Consider the following 21039-nt stretch of genomic DNA (forward strand, 5'->3'; position numbering starts at 1 on the left):
GTGTACCCCAGCATCCATCACGGTGAGGAGCGGACAGCGTGGGCTTGTGTACCCCAGTGCTCACTGCAGTGAGGAGCGGACAGTGTGGCTCGTGTACCCCAGCGTCCACTGCGGTGAGGAGTGGGCAGCGTGGTGGGGAGATGGGTGTTTGAGAGAAGATGTCAGATGGTGGTTTTACCCCTTTCCCACCAACCCCTCTGCCAGACGGCCTCGCCTGTTGGGCAGTCTGGGTTCCTGGATGCTGTCCCGCACTGGCAGGGACAGGGTCACTGCTGCGTAGACCACTCTTGTTCCCTAGCTTGGAATTCTGTGGTCGGTTCCGAGGCAGGGCCGCCTGCGGGGCGGGGCTGGCCACGTGGCGTCTGCTCACTGCAGCGTCTGGGGCAGCCGGCCGCCCTCCTGCCCGCCCTTGGCGCTTCCCCCTCCTTCACCTGCGCACAGGCCGTGCTGCAGCGCAGGCCCCAGGCGCACGTTGGGCGAGGGAGGCGTTCTGCGGTTTTGGAGGCACCTGTTTGTGTCGTCCTGGTGCTGAACTCCCTCTGTCCGTCCGTCATCTTGGCAGTTTTAAACCAGCATCCCTGTTAGAGGTCAGGTTCAGTCATAGGGAAGAGCATTTTGCTAAAAGTTCTCCTGAAATAAAAAGATCGTTAAATGAATGTTTGATGAATGAAATGTACTGGATCGCCAAGCCTGTTTTCTTCTCTGCCCTCAGCGGGGGAGGATTTAAACACTTCCTGAGGGTGGCATAAGAGTGGCAAATGTCACTTCAGAGGATTGTGTCCAGAGCAGTCTTTTCTTAATATTCAGCCACATTTTCTCTGAAGTAGCTTATTGAAAAACAGTGAGTTGAACTTGGTGCTTTTCCAGCTGAACTTCCTCCCCCCTCCCCCCCACTCCACGCCTTTTCTGACGTGCACAAGACCTTGTTAACCACAGTCAGGGGACCTTGGCTGAAGACCTTGGAAGGCCTCATAATCAATATTTACTCAGTTATAAATAGTCAACAGCCTTGTCTTTCCCAAATCTTTTTTTTTTTTTTTTGTACTAGGGATGGAACCCAGGGGCATGTAACCACTGAGCCACATCCCCAGCCCTTTTTATTTTTTTATTTAAAGGCAGGGTCTGGCTGAGTTGTTCAGGGCCTCACTAAGTTGCTGAGGCTGGCTTTGAACTCATGATCCTCCTGCCTCAGCCTCCTGAGCTCCTGGGGTTGTAGGTGTGCCCACCACACCTGACCCTCGAGGCTGAGGAGATTTCCCTCTATACCTGTCTTCTCTGCAGAGGGGTCGGGCCAGCAGCATGTCCTGGGGACTGTGCTGGGCTGCCCTGGCTCTGGTTCTTTCCCCTCCAGTCGTGAGCCCTGCTGGTCACCGAACACTGACCCGCCCTCTGCTCTTGGCCATGCTTACTGCCTCCCTCAGTTCCAGATTAAAACGCCATTTCACGTCATGGTGGTTTCCTTTCTTAGTTTGTGTGTCGAGGGACCCCAGCAGGCATAACGAAAAGCGACGTTTATTCACACTGTACAAGGCCCGGCAGCCCAGCCGGCTCACACGTCGGTGTAGTCGTGATAGATGCGGACTTCCGACCTCCGCACGCTCTGCAGTGAACGGATGCTCTCACTCCTGGTTCTGATGTTGGACTTCTTGAACAACCGTCTCGAGAACGACCTGCACATGAAGAAGTAGATTATCGGATCCAGGCACACGTTGCACGCGGATAAGAAAAGCGTCATTTCCTCGCAGTAGTAGAGGATCTTGTGTGCAGAGTCATCCAGGAGCCTGTCTAAGTGGCCGAAGGCGAAGGGGACCCTGCACAGGTGGTAGGGCAGGAAGCAGGTGAAGAACACAGCCACCACCACCCGGATGCTCTGGCTGTGCCTGCGCTTCCGGCTGGACTGGCTGATGAACTGCCGGCTGGACCTGTGGATGTACCGGGATATGGCGACGTAGCAGCCGATCAGGACCACCAGCACCACCACGAACAGGCAGCTGTTGACCTGGACCACAGCCTGATGCCACCGGACGCCCAGCGGGCTCTTGAGTGTCATGCAGTCGTGAATGTTCTCCCTGGTGGGCTGGCCGCTGGTGAGGATGACGTTCGGCAAGGACAGGAGCGCCATGGCCACCCACACACAGCCGGACAGCACCTTCGTGAAGGTCACGCTGTACATGCGTGAGTCCCCAAATGGCTTCACCACCTTCAGGTAGCGGTCAATGCTGATCAGTCCAAGGAACACGATGGACGTGTACATGTTTGCGTAGAACAGGACCGACGTGTACCTGCAGAGCACGAACTTGAGGTACCGCGGGCCAAAGCCGGCGTCGTGCGCGATCCGGAACGGGAAGGTCAGCGTCATGGCGAGGTCGGCCACCACGATGTTTTTGAGATAGAATATGAAGCTGGTTTTGTTCCTGATGTGGAAGAAGATCCACACTGCCAGTCCGTTCAGCAGGATGCTGGCCACAAATATCACCAGGTAGAGCACGGGCAGGACGATGGTGCCAAACTCGCTGTGCAGGGTGGCGTTCCCTCGGGGCCCCGCACTCGAGTTACTTGAGGTGGGACCCCCCGGGCCGTGTGCCTCGTCATCTGCAGGAGAAGTGGGACACAGGGTGAGTGGCAGGCTTACCTGTTGCGAGTGGGCTGGAAGGTGACCTCAGGAGGCTAGAGACCGGGGCCTCCCCACACCACAGCCCTGAGCAGCTCGCCCTTCTGAGTCTCAGCCTCCCTTTGGGAAACGAGTGCTGCCAGTGCAGATCACCCTGATTTCTAATTCCGTGTGCGATAGCCTCACAAACAGAGTCAACAGAACCTAGGGCAGAAAACTGCAATTTCCTGTAACAAGGAAATAAAATGGTGGGGTTTTCTCCGAGGTCTTTGCCACACTCTGCAGGCCCCACCCGGCCCGCCCCGGCCCGGCATACCTGATTTGAAGTTGTGCGGTGTCAAGAGTAAGGAAGGAGCAAAACTAGTGAACTGCTTTCAATTTTTGCCTGGGACTCCCTTATAAGACTTAGGATTCTTTAAAAATAAACATTTTTACATTTTTTTAAGTAAAATGAAAATTTGTCTTTAAAGTAACAGGTGAAGTCTAGGGTAGGATAGGTCTGACTTGGTGATTGTTTTAGGCCTATTTCATGCAGTAGAAGTTAATTAAGTTGTAGGTAGGTGAAATTCCTGCTGTTAACCTGGGTGTGGATTACAAATCCATAACTATTATATACAGTTGAGTGTATTGTTCAGTAAAATGTGTTTGTGCGGTTAAGAAGATCCACAATTAAACGTTGCTGTATGGTCCAGTGAAAAATGCTGGTTTTGTTTTCTGCTTCTTAGTATTTGAGTTTATGACCAAGGAATACAACTCGTTGAAGTAATTGTAGCCTGTTAGTCTTGTTATTTACAAGGCTAGATTATACCTGTTGTGTTTATTGTCTGAGTTTTGATTTTCTTGAATTCTGGGTTCTTGTGGTTGAAATCTTCTCTCTTACGCTCCATCTTACGCTTGGACACAGAAATGGCTCACTAGCATTTATGTGGCAGCTGTGAAACCCCCTCATCCTGTCTCAACTCTGCACCTGCCACCTTCCTGCAGATGCCAACTTTCTGGGACTGCTTCCTGTCCACCTCCGCAGGGCGCCCGGCTGGCGTGGGCAGGCAGTCTCGGGATCCTCCACCTGTGCTGTGTCCTGGGTCTCCCCAGCCTTTGCCCTCTCTCCTAACGGCTGTTGGAGGCCCTTCTGCCTCTGGCCTCTCCCCACTTCCCCTTGAAGCCCCGCCCCCAGTGAACCTCTTGTCATTGGTCTCATTTTGCCTTCTACCTTTTCAGAGAGCCCAACTAACACAATTTACAAGTTCACTTTTTAGGTAGAAGGTTAGAAAGAAGGTCACTTCTGAACTTTTAAATATTATTAGTTAATAATATTTAATGTAGTTACAATTATGTTCTGGGACAATTTTGTTTAGGTACCAGTATAAATTTATCTCTGGTTCCCTCTATGATGGTTAGTTTAGAATGTATTCTGGTTCCCTTCTTTGAAGAATTGAACTAGGGGAGATGGTTTGGATGATTATAATCCCCAAACAAGTTCTTAAATTGCTGCCTGAAACGTAGGTGCAGGTTCTTCCTGATCAGCCTTGTCCTTGTTCTAATTCTTCTGCTTTTATTCCTTGCTATGTTTTTAAAAACTGGTTTTCCTTGCCTAAATATTCTTTCACAGGCTACTAATTTGTCCCTGGACGAGCCTGTTATGAGGCCCACAGTATTATTAAGCTTTACGAGTTTAAATGCCTGATTCAGCTGCTGCCTGGATTACCGTGCCAGCTCCACAGGGTGTCCTGAGCCGCATCGTTCCAGCCTGTTCTAAACACTTCATAAAGTGTTGCCGTCTAGGCTGCTTCTGCACCAGAAGACCCAGATCAGTACCAAAGCCATCAGTGCACTGTGAACCAGGTCAGATAGCTGCTTGGATTGGTTTTCCCAATGAAACGACGGGCAGTAACTTCCGTCTTTCCCAGAGTGGAGCCCTTAGGGAAGCAGAAAGGTCAGAGGGTCTAGCTGAGGGGCCCCGCTTGAAGTGGAGCGGGCCCTGCCCTCCTGAAGTGATCACTGTGCCTCGGGACGGTGCTCACGCACTGACTCTGAGCCGTCGTGCATGCAGGTGGGGCATCGGGGGGCTCCCCACGCTGGGCGTGGTGTGGTGCAGCTCTTGGTGCTGCCCCCTATGTACAAGTCCACATGGAATGGAAAGACCCACCCTCCTCCCAGCATGCCTTGGGCATTGTGAGTCTGTTCACTGTGTCATTATAATATCTTAAAGTTTAATTATATGAACCAGGACTCTTATTAAATGATAATCTACCCAGCAATTATGGTTATTATTAAGGATGGAGCCTTAAATCAGAATGCCAGAAGACGTCTGCCTTATAAGTGGGGACGGTCCAGCAGGGAGGCTGCATTCTGCAGTGGTGAGGGACTGCCCTATGGCCTCGCGATCATCTGGCGTTCAGCCTGCTGACTTTGTGACCTCCGCAGCATCTGCCTCCGTGTCTCTGTGGGCGAGCCCTGTGGAGCATGGGCCTTCTTAAATCAGCAGGGTAGGCCCAGGCCTGGTTACTTCATCCACAATGCCGCATGGATGGCAGAGCTTAAGCAGATCACTTGTTAAAACCTCCGGAGGGTTGTTTAGTGAAGTAGCCGGCAAGTGGAGGGCCAAACCAGGTGCCCGCAGGGCCATGTGAACCCCCTGTGTGCTGCTCTGACCCTCTCAGGGCAGCACTGAGAGATCGGCTGGCTGCTTTTAGCACATGACAGTCTGTGTCATGTGCTTCCTGCTGGCTGCCCGTCACCCCTCCTCTGCCACTGACCTAAAGCTCTTCAGAGCTCAGGGGTGTGCCCAGCGTCCCCATCCGGGAGCACAGTCGTGAGAACGCAGCCCCTCCATTCACCAGGCGGTTCTGTCCTGTCCTTCACTGCTGTGCAAGGCTCGGCCCAGCTGGGTGGCCTGCTGGTTCTCCTAAGGAAGGTCAGGAGCTGCTTGGCAGCGTGAAGGCCACTGTGTCCCGTGGTCACTGCTGAGCAGGTGCACCTACTTGTTGAGTGGGGAAGCCTGAGGGTGGGAGCAGAGAGCCGGGTGGCCGGCCCTCCCGCGCCTTCCCTCGCCCGCGGGGGCCACCCGAGCACTCTGGGTCCCTAGGAAGTTGCCCATGGCTGACTCAGGTGGCTGTGTGTGTGTGTGTGTGTGTGTGTGTGTGTTGTGGCTGTTTGTAGGGGAATGGGCATCTGTCCTCTGTGTGCATCTGTGGGGGCAGGGGGCAGATTTGGCCCTGACCACACATAACTTAAAATTATGAGCCCAGGAACAAAATTCAGTTTCTCCCTTGCACTCCCTCATCCAAGGGTCCATTCCTTACTCAGACCCCGTGTGGCTACTTATCAACCAGCACAGATTTGGAGAAAGCCCCGTAGGACACTGCTGGCTTGGTCACTTGATGAAGTGGGATGGACAAGAGTGGTTTGCCAGCTCTCCTGAGAGTGAACTGCTTCGCACACACCACGTTGAGCACAGTCTGGCGTTTGGTAGGTGTGTGTTCGTCCTGCCACGTGAGGAGCCAGGCTCAGGTTGTCTTGTTGGAGGGCCACCGTGGGAGTGATAGGGACTGTGAGGAGTCCTGGCACGTCACTCCTGGGCACAGAATGTCTTGGCTCTGCCTGCCAAGTGGGCATGAGAAAACGAAGCCATGCAGGTTGTCGGGCTTCACTGCCATGGCACGGTGGCCCTCGTGACGCAGTAGAGGGTGGATGTTGCCTGGCGTCCCTGGGGGCCCTCGGTGACCCTGTTCTAGACCTCTGAATCTGGGAAGCCATTGTGCTTACGCTCTTCCCCTGGGGTTACTTCAGTCCTTGCCCCCTTAGAGGCAGCGCCCAGGTGAAGCCCAGGTTACGGCAGGGACAGCGAGGTCGTTACTTGGGAGACACCATCCCTCCTGCTGCTGCCTCATGCTTAGGAGCCAGGCTAGCTGCTGGCCGTTAGTGGTCCTGTGACCATTAGCAGTGGGGAGAAGTCCCTGATGGGAGGAGACTCCCCGCCTCCCCCTGCAGCAGCTTACTTGGCAGTCTGGCGAGTGTCAGGTTGAGCCCCATTCTTCGGTGATGCCGCATAACCAAAAGTGCATGTCAGGACGCTCTGGGGGGCAACTGAGGTGAGGGGTCAGCATCGACAGTTCCTGGTTTGATCTCTAGGAAAAGAAAAATGGCAAAAAAATAAAATAAAAATCAGCTGGGACAAATTTTCTTTGGTTTGGTTTGGTTCCTTTGGTTTGCTTTGGAACTCGGGGTGCTCTACCACTGAGCTACATCCCCAGCCCCCTTTTTTTTTTTCAAATTTTGAGGCAGGGTCTTGCCATGCTGCTGAGGCTGACCTCGTACTTGATATCCTCCTGAGCAGCTGGATCACAGATCTGTGCCACCATGCCCGGCAGGAGTTTGAATATACCACGTTTACCTTTTCAGTAAAAAGTCATTTTCCACCAAGACTCAGAAGGCACACGCTCTGCTTGGGTACAGTGGTACCATGTGACAGTCGTCCATTTTTGAGCCCTCCATCAGCCTGCCTCAACATGCAGATCGTCTCTGTGTTTACTCTCCCTCTGGAATCCTCTGTGAACCTTGGGCAAGTTGTTCAACAGATCTGTGACTCAGTGTCCCCTCCTGCAGGGGTGGAGGAGGGTGTGCATCCTCCCGGAGGGTGCTCATGGCGCCTGGCTCGGGCACATGCTCAGACACGCTTGCGGGTCTGTCTCTCCGTGCTGCCCCGTCCCTCATTGTTTTCGGTGGTGGTGGTGGTTTGGTCTCGACTCAAGCCAGTGCCTGTGTGCTGGGACTTGTGTCCAGGTGGGATCGTTCCTGTGCTCAGGAAGCCCCTGTGCTGGCCGGTGTTGTGAGGGCTTTATGAGCTTGGAGGTGCCCAGCACCACCACCTTGTGGCCTCTGGGCTCTGGTTCTGCCTGTTCACTAACCAGCTGTGTGACTCTGGTCAGGCCACATGACCTCTCTGGAATGGACTGTAAAATCCGTCTGGACTCAGAGTGCCACCAGCTTATGGCTGGTCCTCGGAGGGAGGCTGTTTGACCAGGTTTGAGTGTCTTGCTCTGGCTGAACAGGTCACCGTTTCTGATCTTGAGATGCTCCCTGCATTCTGGTAACGCTGAGCCGAGATGGTGGGTGTGCTGTGGACGGCAGGACATCCAGGGAGGCGCTGTGGATGGCGTGCAGCCCGAGCAGAGCCGCCGCTCTGAGGGGAGTCCCCCTGCTGGGTGCTGACCTTGTGTTAATGCCCACTGCTGTTGCTCGTGCACCTCACAGCGGCTGAGACCCCAGAACCTCATGGCCTCCAGCGCAGAGCCAGCCTCCGGCTCCTGTCTGTGCATTTGCGGGGGCAGCAGGGGAGGGCCCCGTGGCGGCAGAAGTGAGTCAGGAGCTGGTTCTGCGTGGAGAGGCCCTCACTCTTTTTTCGTTACTGTTCCTCACTTTCCATTTGCTTTGTCACCTGCAATTACATATGGACTTAGTAGTAGACAGAAAAAATGCTTCAGGAAATTTCAGGGACGCCACCCCTGCCCCAGATTAGCGCTTCTGAGAGTTTGGACCCCTTGAATAGGCACGATGCATGGTGAACAGCGGACGCTCTGAAGCATGGTTTGGTTACTAGAGTGAAGATGATAGTGAGGCCCTCAGATCCCCCTGCTGGGTGCTGACCTTGTGTTAATGCTCACACCACGGGGAGGTGACACCAGGCTTTCTTTTTACATGTGATTGTTTCCTGGGGAGAGTGACTAAGGAAACCAGCCTGGCACCTCTTTAGCCTTGGGCTTCTCTGTCCCCCAGCTATGTGGCTGTCTCTTCTGGCTTCCCCAGCACTGTCCTTGCAGCAGAAGCAGTGAGAGCTCAGGGAGTCGGTGAGGGCGCAGAGGGAGCCCAGGACGAGCGCTTGCCTACCACACGCTAGTCCAGGATTCACATCCAGAACACACAGTGCTTTCACAGCTTCTTATTAAAAAGAAAATGACCCTGTTGGAAATTGGCCAAGATTGTCTACTCATGTCACTGAGAGAACATCAGGATCCCGGAACATCATTAGTCAGCAGGGAAATTCAAGACGGTGGTGGAACGCCATTGCGCATCTACCGAATGACTATAAACAGGAAAGACCGTAGCAAGTGTGTTTGTTTCTTGGATGTGGAGAACTGGGCCCTCGCACGGTGCAGGGTGCAGGGAGAGTTTAGCATGAGGTTGCCACTTTGGAACCAACCAGTTTCAGTGATTCCTCCCCCAGGTGTGCACCCACCAAGAGAAATGGAAAGAGGTGCCCATGCAGAAGTCCATCTGTCACCAGCTCAGAGAAGAACCTGGGGGCTGCCCGTGGGTAGTGAGGTGTGGCACCGTCACAGGACGAGGAGCTGCTGGACAAGAAGAGGCGGAGTACAGCTCTGTGGCTGGACCTCAGGCTCACTTTGCAGGGAAGAGGAGCCAGACACGGAAGGCCATGTGCCTTAGGCGAGATGTCCCGGAACTGCAGGTCTGTGGAGCAGAAGGTCAGGAGTGTTTGCTGGTGTTGGGGAGGCGCCAGGCGCTCTCCAGGGGATGAAGGTTGCGGAGGCGCTGGCTGCAGGGACCTCTCCCATCAATGGAAACCTTTGGCTCATACGCTTAACGTGGACAAGTCGGGGAACGTGAGTCATACCTCAGTTAGCAGAAGAAGAGTGCTCAGGAAAGGAAAAGAGCCAGGCAGACTCTCCCCGGGCCGCAGAGCGTGGGTTTTCAAGACTAAGGACAAGATGCACGGAGAGGAAGGGGGCCAAGTGCAGGGGCCACAGACGGAGTCCCCTCCCCAGCAGGGGAGGGCCGCCGACTGCTTGTGAGGAGCGTGACTGGGTGATGAGTGCCTTCTTTTGGAATTGGAACCTTAATCCAGAGGCACGAGATACGGCTGGTAATTTGTACCTATTCAGGATCTATGTTCCCATTTTCTGAATTCTTGTTGAAATTCTATGGAAGATTTGGAATTTTAGTTATTTTGGGCATGACGTTTGAGTTTTCTGGAATCACATTTGCTGTCCAGGCTCAGTACATGATGGTCCTGTCTGCTTGGCTGGCTCGTTTCTTCCGTCTTCATCTCCTTTACTGATTCTCCAAACTGGAGCTGGGAGTCGCAGCGGGAACGGATGTGACCCTCCAGGACGAAGCTGCATTTTGGAGTGAGTGGCCAGGCTACTGTGGGCATTTCAAGGCTCAGTCCCAGGGAGAAGGGGTGTGGAGTAGTGGCCAGAGAGCCCTGAGCGTTGCCAGGAAAGAGTAGCCGGGCAGTTCATCCTGTGGGGACCCCAGGGCCGCAGCGCAGCGCCGGCATCGCATGGGATTCAGGGACAGAGGCGGTGTTCGTGGCCACCTACGTGTGCCGTGCAGGGCCTGCTGAGGGCAGAAGCCTGTGACAGAGGCTGAGTAATGCTTTTGAGAGGAGCAAGTGGGCAGCAATTTCAGAAAACTCTCACTTTAAAAAAAAAAGCCCATTATAGGAGGGACAGAGAGGGCACAGGTGGACATGGACACAGGACTGATGCACGGTTTTGTCAAGGTGTCATCCAGTGCTGGGCATTTTAAAATCTTAGTTCCCCAGCTCAGGGAGTAAAAGCCCCTGCCCTGCCCCTGGTGCTCTGGTGGAGGCCAGAAGCCAGCCTTCAGCTGACCACCCTGTCTCCAGGCCGGACTCTGCCGTCTCCGGTCTCCTGACCCTCCAGTGGTGTGTGGAATGAGTGTGAGGACGCGTTGCCATGGGAAGTGGGCTGAGTGGCGCGAGCAGCCTGGCAGGGTGCCCGCGTGGGTGACGTCCAGGCGCCTGCCGTGTGCCGCCGCTGCCGTGCCTCCTCCCTGCCCTGCTGTCTGTGGCCTCAGCTGCCCTCCTGGAGTCCTTTGACTGGCACTTGTCTCACGCCTGCCCTGCGACGAGGCTCCGCCCACTGCCTTGGCGGCTCCCTGCGGGGCCCTTGCAGAGGCTCTGCTTCCTCTGCGCGTCCCAGGCTTGCAGGTGTCACAGGAGGCCGCCTGTGCAGGGAGTGGGGCTTGGTTCCAGGGCTGTGCCTGGGCGGGACCTTCCCTGCCACCTCCAGCTCCCCAGGAGCTGATGACACCACCTGAGAAGGCAGTGTTGGTGGCGGCCCAGGTTTCCCAGCCGATCCCAGGGAGAGGGTATCACTGCTGGGAGGCCCTCTGCTGGCCCTCAGCCACCCTCTGAGCCGTCCCTGGGCCATCTTGCTGTGCTCCTGCCAAGGGCATGGGAAAGGACTCCACGTCCTCCATGTTTCCTCTGTCCTGGACTCTGAAGTCAGGATTTCAGCACGCGATTTCCCAACAGTCCTCTGCGACCTAGAAATCCCGTCCCCGCCCCCCACAGGTAGGAGGATAATGAGGTTCAGACAGTTCAATCAACCTGCCCTGACTCACCCAGCAAGTGATGGGCAGAGCTGGGCTCCCTGCGGAATCTGCTCAGGACGGAAGCTGCAGTTCCTCCTGTTGCACTGCTGTGGAGTCTGAATAGAGCATGCTTCTGGGGCCTCACTGTTGAGGTCGGGAAGAGGGAGGGCTTGTTTTCCCTGCCAAAATTGTGAGGGGCTGCTCAGCTTCCAAACTAGATTCCTAGTTTTATTTGGCCTGAACATTTTTGAAAACATCAGGAAATTCCACGTAGAAATCCAGATCTGGGTCCTGTCGTGGAGTTGGGAAGACCTGCAGTGCCAAGCAGGGACCACCCAGCGGCTCCAGCGCCCTGTGCCTGAGGACGAGGTGCCCCTGCCCACGGCCTCCCCGCAGGAGCTTGCCCACCAGGTCCAGCGGTCACTCGACTCTGTGACCCTTGGTACAGTGACCGTTCTATCCTCTGTGGTCACACTCACCAGCTGGCTCAGGCATGTGCTGCTTGGATTTTATCCTTCTGCTCCTCGGTCCCTGCCCTCCCAGCCCTGCACACCCTGTTTCTGACTTTTCCTTGTGTTAGTGACCATCACTCAGCGTGCTTTTTAAATGGTCCTCCTGGTACCTTTTAGCCACCTGGAGAAAATAGTTCCAGGAGGTCCTGCTGTTCACTTCACACCCAAGGACCGAGCGGCGCTTTGTCCCCAGTGCTCTGCTGGGGCCTTAAGTGATGACCCCCTTACTGTTAAACTGCGCTTATCCTCGGAAACATTGAGACTCCAGGTCTTAAGGAAAGACAGACTTCCTGGTGGTGGAGTGAGGACCAGCGGGGGCGGCAAAGCCCCTGCCCCTGCCTAGAAGGAGACGGGAGGGGAAGGGCAGGGCTGGAAGGGAAGTGGCTGCCTGGGTGCTTGGGCCTGCGGTGCCCCCGGCCTGATTGGATCCCAGCACTTGTACCAGCTTGGGAAACCCTACTTAGGTCAGGCAGAGTGGGCAGAAGGGCCCTGCTGGGCCTCAGCACTGCGCAGACTCTCCCTGGCTCCGTGAGTCTCTCTACTGCCCTGCTGGTCAACAGCAGCTGCCCTGAGTGGTTTCCTGGACTTGGTGTTTGGTGGTGCTGGTTCTCAAGGACAACGCTGTGCAAGTCCTGCCTCTCCGCCCTCCGCCTCCCTTCTGGCCCCCGGCAGCTGGGAGAATTCTGCCTCCAGTGGTCATGTTCACACTTTCCTGTTGAGAAATGGCCCTGCACCTGCCTGTCACTGGGAACCCCACTTTCAGCAGCAGAGCTGGAAACTTCACAGAAGACCCCGTCCTGCGGTCCCCATAACTAGAACCTTTTCCAGTTAAGACGTGTGTGTGTGTGTGTGAGTGTGAGTGTGAGTGTGAGTGTGAGGGGGGGGGGCGCGGCCAGGGAGCAGCTCTCCTGAAGGCCTGGGGAGGAGGGCTGCCTCGCTGCTTGGGAGGAGCCTCTTCCTGTAATGGAATCAGGTCATCGTATTCACTAGGCGTCTCATGAATGCATTCACACCACTGGGGAGGTCTCTGGGCCCGGGGACGCAGAGCCCAGCAGGGCTTCATTGGGGTTGTCAGGGGCTGCCTTCTGGTCTCCACACTGCCTTGGCACCTGTCGCCTACTTAGGTGTGTTTTTGGCTCTTTGAGACTTCGCGTATTTTTTCAGGGGACCTTGCGTCACGTGTGTGTATTCTTGTGGGATGGGTGGGTATAAACTAAATTCCCCAAGGATGGTGTCATTTTTGTAACCTCAGCCCTACTCCTGGTTTTTCCCTTAGTGTAGGAGAGAAACCTCAACAAGGTCCAGCAACTTTGCTGGGTGCAGTGACGCACGCCTGTCATCCCAGCAGCTCTGGAGGCTGAGGCTGGAGGATCACGAGTTCAAAATCAGCCTCAGCAATTTAGTGAGACTCTGTCTCTAAATAAAATTTGAAATGGGGGAGGTGTGCTGGGGATGTGGCCAGGGGTTAAGCACTCCTGGGTTCAATCCCTAGTTCAAAAAAAAGGAGAAAGATTCAGCAATTTTCCCAGAGTCACATGAAGAGTGAGTAGCAAAGCTGGCAATGAGCACTGCCCTCGGGGCCTCAGGCTGTCGTGTGCTTGGTGGGCGGCCCCTGGGGGCCTCCAGGACCTGGATTCTGTGCATTTCACCAGTCAGAGCTTGAGCTTTGTCATCAACAAGACAGGGACACTAATGATCACATGGCCCCTCTCCTAACGGTGTCCTGGGAACCCCTGGGCCGTCTGCTTTATACTGTCAGCACCATAGTAACGTGAAAGCAGGTTCCTGGCAAACTTGCTGTTTTCTGTTTAATAACGCAAGTCTAATTTAGTCAAATTTTGCAGTTTTTTTCAGTTGAAATATGTATTTTAGTTTCCTGTTTAGGCCGAGTGTAAGGTACTCATAGATGATTCTAGATCATGGCGCTGAGGCAGCTGAGCGGAACGTTTTGGGGCTGTGGTCTCAGTAGCCAGCAGAGGGGCTTTAGACTGTCCTCAGGTCGTGGTCGCCCTCTCCGGCCTGTGCGGAGGAGAAGAGGCCTTCCGTGAGCCGGCGTGCATGCTCCTGGGGCAGGGCTGCCCTGTGGCCGGAGCTTGGTCTTTGTGGTGGCAGTTGGTCGTCACCTTGGCGTTCTGATCAGGTCCTCATGTGGCTGTGTGAGAAAGGTGCTCTCCAGGCCTCTCCCAGCAGGACGGCCGTCAGCTTAGCTCTCCCGTCTTTGAGTGGCAGCCGAACCAAAGCGTAACGTTGTCCAGGTTAATGGAGTGAAGACGTCACGTAGGAGAACCGCGGTCCCGGGTGTGTCCTGCCTTCACGGGCATGAGCGATCAGTCTGTGTCAGCATGGAGACCCCGCTCCCTTTTCTCCTCCGGAGAGCTAGAGCCCGCCCCACACGGCTGAGGCAATGTGTGGACAGCAGTTACTTCAGGACGTGCGCAGCACGTGTTATCGTGAAAGTGATTCCTGTGTAAGTACATCATCAGCTTCTGGTATCAGTCATCTTTTTAAAAAATAGTCTTCCTCAAGTGAATGAGGTTGTCTGGATCACACTCACTCTGGGCGGCTGAATAAGATGGAGAGACGGAACCTGCCTGTGCCATTATCGCACCTTTCCCACCTGCGATTTCCTCTGCCGCTCAAGCCCCTGCTGGGTGTCCTCCTTTGTCTCAGCGCTCCCTGGCTTCCCGTTTTGTCCAGGGTCCAGCTCAAGCCCCCCGCCCTGACCCTGTGTGCCCACGGCCTCTGTCCTGGCCATCCCTCCTGCTGGCTCAGGAGGCGACCTCATACCCCTGTGCCACTGAACCCACCGCAGCTCGATTTCCTTTCCCAAATCCAATACAAGTACCCTGCCGCTGACCCTCCTGCTTGGTGGCCATACTTCAGCTGTTACCCTGCATTTTCGTCCTTCTCTTGACCGCCTGAGCTTTCCTTCGTCCTTCGGACCCCGCGATCTGACAGGGCACCCGGCAGGCAGAGTGCACACTCAGACCCACTGGACTTTACGTGAGGTTCTCACGAGGCGTGTCCCCTCTGACCCCGTCTCACCTTGGCAGGCCCTTGCCAGTGTCCTCTCCATGAATATCTCACTCTGCCCTCCAGAGTGCCAGGGCACAACCCAGGAGGGGTGGGGAGAAGAGCAGATGTGGGCACTTGACTGGGGACCACGAGGAAGGCCACTAACCGGGGCCTCTGAGGTCTCGACGGGCTCCCTGAAGGGGTGGGCTGGGAAGAGGGGCTGCGTTCAGCTGCTGGAGGGGACCCGGTGATGTCAGCGGCAGCAGCACCCGTCTGCTCAGGAAGGACGGCAAGGACTCAAGTGTCGGGACGTCACCAGGAGGGTCCGGCTCTGGGGACCTGGGAGTGTGCCCCTGCAGAGGAACAGCTGCTCTCAGGCCGCCCTGTGGGGTCTGGGGCGCCAGACACCCCGCTTTACTCCACAGAGTGCATTTCTATATAAAATTGCACAGACTTTAAATTCTGTCTCGAATTTGTTCCAGCGCGAGAGAGACCACTTGTGCCTTGTCTGTGGGCCACAGCCGTGACACCTGATCTCGTGACAGCGGCTCCTCGCGCTTCTCTGGGCTCCTGCCAGTACCTGTGTGACCTGGAACCTTGTTACCCGTTCCAAACCTTCCTGTCGTTCTTGACTTCCTCTGATTTGATGTTTTCCTTTCTACAAGACCATATGCTTTTCAAGGGGACTTTGCAGCACATAGGATCGTAGGATTTAATGCCGCCGTGATTGATTTGGAGTGCATGTGTTTGCAGAAGCTCCTGAGTTTCTCCATCTTTGGTGCTGATGACATGGGAAAATGGCTTTAAACCATAAGTCAAAATGCGTGTTTGCGGGTGGTTTGTCCTGCCAGGGCTAGTACTTGGGAGTTCCTAGAGTCAGCCTGCGGGTGGATGGGGCAGGAAATAGCAGCAGGACGACAATGCTTGAGGGCCGTGCCTGGGCCCCCTCAGGCCTCGGCAGCAGGGTCCCCCGCACCTGCGTTTTGGGGTCCACCCCTGGAGCGCTCAGGCTGGTTTCTGCACTGGCCGATTGGTACCTGTTAGTTTGTCGTTTCCCATGGACTGTAAGCCAAACACAACCAGAGGCCCTGCTGTCCCAGCATGCCTTGTACAGGTTGGGTCTCCAGTGAAGCTCAGGTCACGTTTGAGATGTCGTGCTGGCCCCGGGGCACGGGGTGGGTAGGTTTTCCTTCTGTGCGTCTATTTTGTCATTTACAGTGTGGAGTTGGAACGGTTGTTTGGGCAGAATAGAAGAGGTGATATTGATGGTTAGCAGATACTGCACTTATTCAGGTGACCACAGTGACCATGCTGGTACAGAGGTGTGGAGGGACCTTCTGGAGGGCACTGCTGACACGGTGTGGTGCCACCAAGCAGAACCGCCTTGTCCCTCAGTGGCACCCGCTCACTGTCCTTTGATCCATTCATTTTGCTGCACTTCCTGTCCAAACTCGCCCTCCTTATATGTGCCAGACTCAGCGATTACAAAGAAGGCCGAAGAGTCACAGCTACCCGTATTTGCTTGTTTTAACCAAGCGGGTTAAAGACCGAGTGATGAGGGCTTGTTAGCAGGCCAGGAGGAAGGCGTTCCCTAGACCAGGAGCGGGAGGGCGGCGTCCCCCTGCAGGCCACTGTCCTGCTCAAAGCCAGCATCTTCCTGCAAGCCCCAGACGCAAGTCCACCCAGGTGCCATGTGGCTGCTCGGCAAATACTCCAGTGAGTCGTTACTGTGTTTCCCGTTTCCTCCTAGGTGGTTTGTTTAAAATGGTTCATTTTGTTTTTATTTATGATCTTTGAGTCTGGCAGGTGAGAGGAGGACTGGCAGGCCGGGCGCCCAGGAGTGTGGCAAGCCCTCGCTGCCAGTGCCCCAGAGGCAGCTGGCCGCCCCCGGGCCTCCTGGCGCCGCGCTCTCAGCCTGAGAGCCACACGCCTAACTCCAGAGTGTGTGTCCCAGCCCTCGTCTTCCTCCGTGGCCATTTTTCTTTCTTTAGCAATGTCATTAGCTCCTGTCGTGCGGGGACCTTGGACTCTTCTGTCCTGGCTCTGCCTTGGGGGCAGGCGGAGTCTCCGCATACTTAGCGGGGGGCACCCTCTGGCCTCTGGACTGCACAGCTGGGTCTCAGGCTGCTCTGTGTTCCCCGGAGAGTTGCTTGGAGGCTGAGAGCCAGGAGCCTCTCCAGCTTGCCAGCCCCTCAGGCTGCACAGACCCTCCGTGGCAGCACAGGTGCACAGGCCCCTCTCCCAGGAGGCGTGCAGGGGAGAGGGGGCTAGAGGGCTTGGCCCTGGCTGATGTTCCTGTGCACCTGGGCTGTTCTAGTTCCTCCCTGCATTTTAACTTACTGAGACGACACTGGGTTCAACTTTCAGATCGCTTTGCTTGGGTAAGGTACCCACCCTCTGTGCCTTAGTTTCCCCGCTGGAAAGCAGGGGACCTAATGGGGCCTGCGTAGCCTGGCCCTTTCATTCGAACCTGGCCTTTGTTGAGAACTCGGTGCCCAGCATTGTTCCTTGTGGTGTCATACGAGGCTGCCGCAGCTCCTGAGCTTGTGTCCTGACCACAGCCCGGGGACACGAGGCAGGCAGGCCCGGTCGCCTCCACAGGATGAGAATCTGGTGTCCCTCTGGGAGAACTCGGAGGCAGAGCAGTGTCGGCGCGTTGCCAGCCCAGCCCACCCTGGGCTCCAGCCGTTTTACCCATTTGTTTTTGGTACTGGGTTTGAGCTCCTAGGCGCTGAACCACTGAGCCACGTCCCTGGCTCTTTTCATTTTTGAACTTTGAGATTGGGTCTTGCTAAATTGATAAGGACCTTTCTAAATTGCTGAGGCTGGCCTTAAGTGTGTGGTCCTTCTGTCTCAGCCTCCCAAGTTGCTGGGATCATAGGGGTGTGCCACCGTGCCTGGTAGCATCCAGTTATTTACTGCCGTCAAATAGTATGGCAAATAAACAGGAAATCGATGTCTGCTTACCTGTTCAGCCACCCACAGAGGAGGTCACTGACTGAAGCAGTGGGTGTGCTGGGAACCTGGGCAGCAGTGAGCGAGAGCGGGGCCGTGGCAGCAGCCGGTTCAGCCCCCAGTGCTGCCCAGCCCTCAGGGTGCCACGCTGTAGAGTGGACACTAGGTGGGCGTCTCAGCTGTGGGAGTTCTCCCCTCAACAGGGTCTGCCAAGACGTGCTGGAGTCTCGGCACACGGTCAGCCCCGGTGTGCACTGGCTATTGTCCAGCCCGGAGGACAGCGCGTGCCATGCGGACCCCATGTGGAGCATCACAGGAGCAGGGGCGGCGCGGCCAGTGGCAGTGTTTGTCTCGCGTGCAGGCCCTGGGTGGACCCCAGGTCACAAGCAGGAGGAAAGAGCTGTTGAGGGAGTCGCTCCCGGGAGACAGTGAAGTTCTTAGGAATGGCTGCAGAGAGGACGTCCTTCTGTAATGTGTGCTAGTGCACACTTCTCCATTGTCAGCTAATACGTATGATCAGGAGGCAAAGCATGCTGGGCAGGTGCGGGTGGAGATGATGTGTGCCTCCGCCTGAGTTCGCAGGGCCCGGGTAGCAAGGCTGGGAGTCAGCGCCAGCGCAGGTAGGAGCCTGGCCTGACGCGGAAGGTTGGGTCTCCATCCTGCTCACCTTGAAGTCATCCCTGTGGCTCATCTTGCTGGTTGTCAACAGCAGGGTGACAGTCACCTCTGCCCTGGCCTCTCTGCTACAGATGGTCACCGTGGAGCCACGGCTGGTGACCGCTTTTGTCACCAGGGAGGCTGGGATTGAGGAGCTCCCCGGCTGGCTGGCACAGCGCTGGGCGGCCTCTGCTTTGGCCCTCCCTGGCTTCCTCTCAGGCAGTTCTGGGCGTTTAGGGGGAGCCTTGGGCTCCCTGATAACCAAGCCAAGCACCTCAGCTCATCTCCTGGTTCAGGGGATCCAGAGGGACAAGGGGCCTCTGAGAAGTACCTGCACAGGAGGGAGGGACCTCTGGGAACTCGGAGTCTTGCCCGGGTCACACTGATGACTGGTGACCAGTCGTTCTGCCTGAGTCTGGGTTTTCCACCCTAAATGTAGACTGCCCCCCCCACCCCAGCTGTGCAGAGCGTCTTTCCTGGGGCGGCTGTACCCAGGCCTCAGTCGCTTCTCTGCTGGTTTAGCACGCACGCTCTAAGGGCTCTGTGGGACTGCGCCAGCTGTCATGGTTTTTCTCGGTTCTGGAGCAGACCAAGAGCAAACGGGCCTCTGGTCTTTCTGCCCTAAGTGCCTGTGGCGTTCTCCTGGCACCCGCGTGAAGGTTGCTCATACAGCGAGTGAAGCACTCAGCTACCCAGGAAGGAGCGGAGCTGGCCAGCTCCGCAGGGCACGGCCCTAGTGGGAGCGCCCACCCAACTTCCGCTCCCTTCCAGGGCCTCTGCACACAGACCATCTCAGATTAAAACATTCCCCTCGGAGTCCTCGTGTAATTGTTGCGGTCTTCTGACGCTACATCCTTTGTTTATTTTAAATTGGGGATGGAACCTGGGGTGCTTCACCCCTGAGCCATACCCCTGGTCCTTTTTATTTTTTAAGACAGGGTCTTGCTAAGTTGCTGATGCTGGTCTTGAACTTGCAATCCATCTGCTGGGCTTCTAGGCTGTATCCTGAATAGAAAATTGGGAAGCCGGCTTGCTCCTCCGCCCACGTCCCTCCCACGTATTCTTGTGGCAGACGTCTTCAAAGGGTTTGGGAACAGTGACCTGAGGCTGGGACTCAGAACACGCGCCCTTAGTGCCTAGCTTCATGGAGACAGTTCACTTGGAACTGGCAGAAACAATAACCAGCCTTCAGCAGGGTGTCTGGCTCATCCCCAACATACAATAATTTTTTGTTGTTCATATTGCTTATAAATTGAAGTCTCAAATTAGAGTTATGAAAGGAAACCATTGTTAAGAATATCATACCTAACATGACAACAGATTCAACTTGAGAATGTGATGTGCAGCTCTATCGTAGGTAAAGCTTAACCTAAGAAATGAAAAAGCCCCAGTCCGCCTGAAGCTCACCCCTCACTGCAGTCACTTCGCCCCATCAGCCCAGATGGGGAACACCTATAAAAACTTAAACAGCAGATACACCACCGACGGCGACTTTGAAATAATCACTGTGTGCAGAATTGGAAACCTGGGACCTCATGGGTTAAAGTCCTTGTTCTAATTTAGGAGAGTGAAGGCTCATCTCGCTTTTCCTCTCCTCCCTGGAGGCCAGGTTGCCCAACAGTCGAGGGGAACATGGCTGAGCCGTTGCCTGTGACCAGGTGCGGGCGGCTTCCCCGGCCTTTCCGGCCTGTTCTGACACGCTGTCTCCAGGCATCAGAATGAAGTCTGCCCTGTTCTTTGTGGCACAGTGAAAGACCGAGATTCGTTCTTTCAAAATGAGGCTACTGGGACAAAAAGGATCCTCCCCCTGCTTTGATCTCTTAAAGAAATGTGGATAAAAGATCAGGAAACAGGCTGAAGTGTGGGGTCTTGGGGAGCAGCTATGCGTGGCCTTGGCGTTCACTCTTCCAATGAAGCCTGGGTGGAGGGCGACCCACTGAACAGGTGCCCTGGCTGGGGAGGTGCAGAGGGCAGCCCGGTGCTGCCCGGGGAGCTGGAAGCTGAAGTGCGGCCCCCCCAGGGCGCGGGGCCTCCTGGGGGCCAGGGTCTGACGCAACCCATGTCTGATTTCTGCTTTTCCTTCAAACCTCAGATCGAGGGAGAAGTATAATTACAGTCATGATCAGTGCCGAGTCCCACCTGCTGACGTTTTTAGGAGAATCGAGAGCTTTCCTTACCTCTCATTGCGCTGCTGGCTGTCCATCTGCCCATCCACTGTCTTCCAGCCGTGGCGGGCTCCTTGGCCCTGATGAGGAGGTGGCCTGGGACTACGGCCGGCAGCGAGGGGGGCCTTCTGGCGCAGTGCAGCAGGCCAGCATCTCCTCTCCTGCCAGGCCGGTGGGTGCCTGCAGCCCCTCCGAGGCTGCCCTTGGTGGCTCCCTTTCAAACTCGCCTGCCCAGGAACGACCGGAGAGACCTGCTCGCGCTGATTCGAATGACTCACAGTGAGGAGTAGCTGAGATTTGTGGACTGGGAAGAGCGCTTCCTGAACCTGCAGCAATCAGACGGTGACTCACCTGGAGCAGCAGGGGCTGGAGCTGGCGGCAGGAGTCCTGAGTGGGCGCCGCCTCCCAGGCTAGGCCTGCTGGGCGCCCCTTCAGAGTTGCTGGGTTGTTCTCTGCTTGTTTTGGGGCTTTTCTATTAGAAAATAGTATTTATAGCCTCCCAGCTGGGTCGATCCTGGGTTAGAAAGGAACAAAAATATATCTCATGAGAAATTCTTTAAAATATTATTATACACATTATTTAGAGAGTAAAATTCAAATGCACTTAAAATATCGATTGATAACTTCTGGAAACCAGTAATCATATTAGAATCTGATGGAATTTTTAGACTTATGTTCACACATCTATGAATATAAATAACCAAAGTATTTAAAATAAAGGTAGCTAGGAAACTGGTTCACTGAATCCCATGAATGTTATTCTTCA

At 55.4% G+C, this 21039-nt stretch overlaps 2 protein-coding genes across 9 annotated transcripts in view; one reads left to right on the forward strand and one right to left on the reverse strand.

Annotated features, from left to right (window-relative positions):
- Positions 1–21039, forward strand: part of Med12l (mediator complex subunit 12L) — a 257146-nt gene that overhangs the window by 140687 nt on the left and 95420 nt on the right. The gene's annotated exons all lie outside the window — the stretch shown is intronic.
- On the reverse strand, positions 1497–20562 carry Gpr87 (G protein-coupled receptor 87). 3 transcript variants are annotated; one of them, XM_047563905.1, is made up of 3 exons: positions 20286–20561; positions 6610–6738; positions 1497–2592 (listed from the first exon to the last, which is right to left on the reverse strand). In XM_047563905.1, exons 2-3 carry the CDS (start codon positions 6659–6661, stop codon positions 1550–1552), a joined length of 1095 nt encoding a protein of 364 aa, XP_047419861.1. In that variant the 5' UTR covers positions 6662–6738; positions 20286–20561; the 3' UTR covers positions 1497–1549. The 3 variants fall into 3 exon arrangements, with proteins under 3 accessions (XP_047419861.1, XP_047419862.1, XP_047419863.1); XM_047563906.1 differs by lacking the exon at positions 20286–20561 and adding an exon at positions 11000–11091; XM_047563907.1 differs by lacking the exon at positions 6610–6738 and having other exon boundaries at positions 20286–20562.

The sequence above is a fragment of the Sciurus carolinensis genome, chromosome 9 (assembly GCF_902686445.1).
Source record: "Sciurus carolinensis chromosome 9, mSciCar1.2, whole genome shotgun sequence".
In the NCBI taxonomy this organism is placed as follows: Eukaryota; Metazoa; Chordata; class Mammalia; order Rodentia; family Sciuridae; genus Sciurus; species Sciurus carolinensis.